The sequence below is a fragment of the Phyllostomus discolor genome, chromosome 6 (assembly GCF_004126475.2).
Source record: "Phyllostomus discolor isolate MPI-MPIP mPhyDis1 chromosome 6, mPhyDis1.pri.v3, whole genome shotgun sequence".
NCBI lineage: Eukaryota > Metazoa > Chordata > Mammalia > Chiroptera > Phyllostomidae > Phyllostomus > Phyllostomus discolor.
In genome coordinates, this window is record NC_040908.2 from 63,572,244 (window position 1) to 63,578,690 (window position 6,447).

Genomic DNA, 6,447 nt, shown 5'->3' on the forward strand with positions numbered 1-6,447 from the left:
GCTTCCATTTTGCGCCCCTAAGGTCACTGCAGAGGGAGCGGATCTAGCCTACTGGGGGTGATTCTGAAGTATAGTCTCAATCTCGTTTGTCATCACGCTTCTCAGTTACATGGAGCAGAGCACACTCAGGAAAACTGAGGTTGGCTGAAACACACAGAGACTGGAGGGCTCGGTCCACAGCCCCAGGAAGCTGGAGCTGGGCACAGAAGCCACCAGGTCCCTGCAGCCCTTCAGGGACCACCAGTGGGACTCCTACCTTAGCTCCTACACCAACTGCTGGCTGCCTTTGTTTTAAAGATCAAACCCCCAGGGCAGACTCCAGCTCATTTCTTCCAAGCCAGGGCACAACCTCAGCTCCCAAATGGCCAGTCTGGTCAGCACTGGCCAGTCACTTCCAATTTCTGGAGGTCCGGAGTCACTTCCGGTGGGGGCAACTCATCTAAGTGGTGACTCTGGGCACACTGAGCTCAGCACTCTGGGATCCCTGTCCTGCAATCTCCCAGAAGCCCCCAGTGGGACTGAGCCGCAGGTGCCCAATCTATTGCTCCCTGGCTCTGAACTCAGGAAGAAAAGAGATGTGTTATTTATGCCCTCTAAGACTTAAGTAAACATGTGGCAAGTGCTGGCATGTCAGGGAAGAAAAGGCCTGTCCCCATGTCCATGCAGCAGGAGGCAAGAATGGCTGTGGCAGTTAGCAAGGGAAGAAGGGGTGACCTTGGCCCAAGAGACAGGCCCTTCCTTGTCACAGTTGGTGACGCTGAGGCACAAAGGACTGGTGTTTCTGCCCAACCAGCTCTCCAGGGCCCGCATGTGTTGAAGGCAGGAAGCGAAGCCTAGTATACACAGTCTTTATTTATGTGAGTCCTAATGTCTAGAGACTAGGTCCACGTTCAAGGCCCTCAGGACAGTAATTGGTCACTCTTCAGGGCTGGGGGCATTAAGTGGCCAGTCACTCCTGTCCAGTTTTCTTATGGTTGAGTCCTCAGGAGGCAGAAAGTGGCTGTGCCTGTGGGAGAAAACCACATCATCACGTACCAGTCTCTTTTCCTGCCCGGCCCTGGGGCCACCATGGGGAGGCTGTGCTGACTCAGCAGAGGCTGCCCTTGCAGAGACCATGAACACAGATCATAGTGAACTGTCCCTGGGAGCAGGGAAGGCAGCCTTGCTGTAGGTACTGAACACCTGCCATGTGCCTGGCATTGCTACAGGTACTGGGGACCGAGCATGGGATGCAACAGGCACAAATCCCTGACTCTAGGGAGGAGCTGACAACAAATGAACAAAAACATTTCAACTGATAATATCTACAAAGAAAACAAAGTCAGGGCAGAAAGGTGAGTGTGGGGTGGATATCTGTGATACTTTAAATCATTGGCCACATGAACATGAGGTGTTCGAACAGCATGTTTTATGAGATGGGGACATGTTGGTTGCTTGTCCCAGGAAGGAAGAAACAACTGGTCCTAAGATGAAAAGGCAAGGTCTTTACTATCCAGATGCTCAAAAAACTTGAAAGAAACATCACTAACATATGACTAAGAAACTAGCCTGAACAGTATGTGATCGTTATTTAATGTTACCTGAGAAGAATTAAAAGTCCTTCCTGCTAATAGCTACTGGGGCTTCAATCTTTCACTTATCCCTGCTAAGTCAACCTTTCCCTTTATCCCTCATAAAAACACAAGGCTACAGGTCCTGGGGACAGGGCTTCTGTCCCGCCCTTAGCAAGAACTCCTCTGAAACAGGTGATAGGAGGGCTGTGGTTACAAAGCAGTGCCATGTAAGCCCTTGAGGGAGCTCAAGGACTGTGGGAGTCCACCGCAGGGATGGGCCATTGGAGGAGGTTTTCTGAGAGGTGACATCTAAGCTGGAGTAGGGATTAGCCAGCAGGACTAGGGGGCATCCAAGCAGAAGAAAACCACTGGATAAAAGCCTGACAGCAAGACAGACCTGGGCTCCAGTAAGTGCCCATTTCCTGGGGCTGGAACACGGGGCTTGAGATGGGGGATGAGGGCCCAGAGGCATCACTGAGTTGAGGCCTGCTGTGGGAAGGTTTTTAAGTACAGCCTAACAGTCAGACTTCCTCAGAACATTCGGGGACCATCACAGTGAATGCATGGGTTGGAAGGAGTAAGACGAGCATGGAGACCCAAGAGAACGCCTCTCTCCTGGGAGCAAGAAGGGAAGACAGGGCCACAGAGACAGAGGTGAGCAGAGGAGAGAGTGTCAGAGGGGCTGGTGAGGAGGTGACCTTTGCCTTTGGAACTCACAGTCCTGTAAACAACTAAACCAGGGTTTCTTCAACTTTTTTTCAATATTGCCCGCCCCCCAAGAAGTACTCTTAGATATTTATTTCAAACTGCACCCATCCTTGAAATTCTAATACCATAAATATACTATATCTGTTTATATACCATATACAGTATACAGAGATCTTTTAACCCATCCTAATGCCCTGCCAGGACCAAACCTCAACCCAGGTATATGCCCTGACAGCAATCGAACCCACAACCTTTCCGTGTATGGGAGGATGCTCCAACCAACTGAGCCACCCAACCAAGGCTAGTTGTTAGTTCTTAAGTGCTCTCCTGCTCCCTAAGGATTCAGGGAGGCCAGGGGGACAGCGGGATAGACCTTCTGGGAGGCATGTTGCTGGCCTAAAGCAGGGGCTGTGAATGGGGCAAGAAGTGACAGTGTTGTGAATTCTGATGCACATCAAGGTTCATGTTGGGAGGGTAGGGCTGAGGGTGACACCAGGTCTTTACCTGCACAGTTGCGGATGGGCTCGGAGGCTGCACCTGCTCAGCGCACTGCAAGAAGCTGCGCATGTGCTCCGCACAGTTGCCCACAGCTGCCTCATTCTGCCGTAGACACTGCTCGAAGGCCTCAAAGGGCTCCGCGCAGGCCTGGCGGATCTGACGGATGACTGGGCTGCAGGGAGGGTACCTCAGGTGTCTAGGTTTTCGCTGTACTGCCTGCCCCACCCCACTGTCCACCCTTCCCTCCCCCACCTGCACGGCCTGTCCCAGATCTGCCCACCTCCAACACCCTTGAAATGTCCCTGGCACTGCCCATCCCCATGCTCCCACTGCCCTCCCAATAACCCCTCCCCCACACTATCGCCAAACTGCCAACCTCGCGATAGACACCTCTCCACTGTCCGAGCTGCCTACCCCTGCACTGTCCCCATTCCCGCACTGTCCCACACTCACTGGTTGGAGGTGCATCGAGCGATGTTCATCTTGAGGTGATGACAATCCCGCTGCCAGGACTCAGGCTTGGCGGCCACACATTGGCCGTATTGGTCCAGCTCCCGGCCGCAGTAGCGGGCAGTGACCTCCAGGGCTGCCTGCCTGTGGGATATGCGGGTAAGGGGGTTCTGATCTGGGTCTGGGTAGCGGTGGAGGGGGGCTCTGGGGTGGGTCCCCTGGTCTGGTGGGTCCCAGAACAGGGCCCGCGGGTGCCGGTCTGTGGAGCGGGCTGGGGGCTTCGGGGTAGGTGGTGGGGGCCCTTAATCAGGTCTGGTTACTCTAAGGCGGGCTTGGGGTCCTAGCAGAGGGTCCTGTAGCCCAGTCATTTCCTCGCGGGGCCTTAGAAGTAGGACCCAGAGCTCTGGGAGGGCCTGGGAGCCACAGGTGGGTGTCGGGGTCTGGAGTCCAGGTAAAGCTCTTGGAAAGGGGCACTGGAGGGGTACTGGAGGCCCTGATGGGTCACAGGGTCCTGGAGGCACTATCTAGAAGCGCTGGATGAGGCTGGGGCCCGGGTTTGTGTGCAGGATCACTATATACAGGTGAGCTCTTGGGACAGGTCTGGAGAGCAGCACAGGGCCAGGGTCTGGAACAAATCTGTGGGCCTGTTGCAGAGTTCTGGAGTCTCATCTGGGGGCAGATGAGAAAGACTCAAGAGAAAAGTTGGGGTGACCTGGGGCGGGGGGATGGAACGTGACGCTACATGGCCGGGCTAGGGGTCCTGTAGGCGGCGTGGGTGTGAGAGTGGACCTCAAAGTCCTGGGTTCCAACGAGGGGGGCGGGGCCTGGACACGTGGGTATGGGGTTAAAAAAAAGTTGAGTCTGGAGGTCGGAGCTCCTAATAACAAGAGGCCAACCCTCCTCCCAGGTCCCAGTTACTGAAAAGGAGAAGGTGTGCGCAGCAAGCGCAAAGCAGATGCTCCCGCTACTCACATGTCGAGAAGGGTGTGGGGGAATCAGTCTGGAAGGAGCGCCCAGCCTTTTCCGGCGTCAGGTTGTCATAGCGGGCCCTCTGGCCTTTTTTTCCGGTAGCACAGCAGCCGGGCTGCCCTACTGCTTTCACAGCCAACCCGTCATGGCGGCTCTCTGACTCCACTTCCGCCAAGACCTGGAATGGCAGCTCCTTGCTAATCACTTCCGGTCCAGCAATGATAGTGCTGCTGGCCCAGGGGCCCCAGCCATTTCCTTTCCGGCTTTGCCCTGGTTGCACCCCGAACTCCACCGGAAGTAAATACTGCGCGGCAGGGCATTGCGGCAGGGCATTTTCCCCCGCACCTAGGAAACGCACGGCTCAGCCGGCTCAGCCGCGGGAGTCGCTGTGGGACTGGATCACAGCAACACACGGTCCCAGACACCCGACTGGAGCCTAGCGGCCCACCCAACAACTTGTGCTCCTGACTTGGCGTGAGAGAGGCAACCACACATTAATGTTTCTCTTTCTCCCTTCCCTTCTAAAAACAAATAAAGTCTTAAAAACAAAACCACAATGAGACATCACCACACACCTATCAGAACAGCTAAAATAAAGCACTGGAGCACCCTCAAGTGCTGGTTAGGATGTACAAGAAACGATCATTCATTGCTGGTGGGAATGTAAAATGGTTCAGCCACTTTGGAAAACAGTTTGGCAGTTTATTCCAAAACAACACACCACTATCACATGACCTGGCAATTTCATTCTTAGACATTTGTCCCAGAGAAACAAAAATGTACATTCACACAAAAACCATACATGAGTTTTCAGAGCAGCTTTATTCGTAACCACCAAAAACTGGAAACAACCAAAATGTGTTCCTACGGGGTAATTGGTGGAACATCCCCAAGGAGGACCACACAGCAGCAAAAAGGAATGAATGACTGATGTACTATACAACGGGCTGCAATGCATCTCAAGACAATCACATGGAGTGGAAGGCCAATCTCAAAAGGTCACAGCTATGATTCTATTTATATAATATTCTTTTTAAAAAATACTTATTTTTAGAGAGGAGAAAGGAAGGAGAGAGGGAGAGAAACACCAATGTGTGGTTGCATCTCATACACCCTCAACTGGAAACATGGCCTGAAACACAGGCATGTGCCCTGACTGGGAATCAAACGGGTGACCCCCTGGTTCACAAGCTGGCACTCAGTCCACTAAGCTACACCAGTCAGGGCATATTTATATAATATTCTCGAAGTAAAATTAGACATGAGAGACAGATTGTTGGTTGCCAGGGATTAAAGATGGATTTGCGGTGGGGACAGCTGGAAGGGAAGAGACACACGGCAGGGCCTGTGGAAATGGAGCACCTATGCCTTGACCACAGTGGCCACATCCATCTGCACAAAAGTGAACAAAACTATACACACATGCACAAATGAGCGCATGTGGAACTGGTGAAAAGGGGCCAAGCTCTGTAAATTGTCTCAATGTCAGTCTTGCAGTTGTGACTCTATAATTTAAAATAAAAGCTAGAAAACCTTTTTTATGTTTTTACCATTTTTGACGCTGCTAAAAAAATCTGAAGAAAATTGAACAACAGATGTCAGCTGAGGGATTGTGAGGCAGACTGGAATGGGGTGGGAACATCTAGCTGGGATTCTACTAACAGAGGGAGATGTCAGCTAAAACATTAAGGTCTTTTTCCTAATTTTTTTCAAGTTTCATGAAGCAAAACCAGGATATACCTTGAATGGATTATTTCTTAGTCTAGTCCTATCTGCCCCATAATTAGTGACAAGACACCTAAAGTCAGACTGAGAAAATAATCATCTTAGGAAAGTTTTTTAACTTATATAACATCTTATGCTTGGCCCAAGTGTATACAAAGCTATCTACTGCCAACACTGTTTATAATAGCTACAAATGGAATAATCCAAATAAACACCCACCAACAGAGTACAGAACAATGAAATACAAAGTGATGCACACAGAGAAGAAAAAAACACAGCCACTGGGTTTTGGAGATACCGCATGAAAAAATAATGTGAAATATCTCAACACATTTTTAATATTTACTACATGCTGAAATGACATTCTGGCTATATTACATTTAATACAATACAGTATTAATGTTATTTGTTATGGAAACAACCTAAATATCCATCAAGAGATAAATGGATTAAAAAATGTACTATATACACACAATGCATAATTCAGCCTTAAAAAGGTAATAGTGCCATCTGCATAACTTTGATGAACTTACAGAGGACACTA

General features: G+C 50.6%; 1 protein-coding gene across 1 annotated transcript; it reads right to left on the reverse strand.

The window, feature by feature from the left end:
• Positions 1 to 832: 832 nt before the first annotated feature.
• Positions 833 to 4,345, reverse strand: CHCHD5 (coiled-coil-helix-coiled-coil-helix domain containing 5). Its single transcript, XM_028514727.2, has 4 exons — positions 4,182 to 4,345; positions 3,213 to 3,353; positions 2,766 to 2,931; positions 833 to 1,006 (listed from the first exon to the last, which is right to left on the reverse strand). Coding segments are annotated over exons 1-4 (333 nt in total). The 5' UTR covers positions 4,184 to 4,345; the 3' UTR covers positions 833 to 982.
• Between the last annotated feature and the right edge of the window lie 2,102 nt (positions 4,346 to 6,447).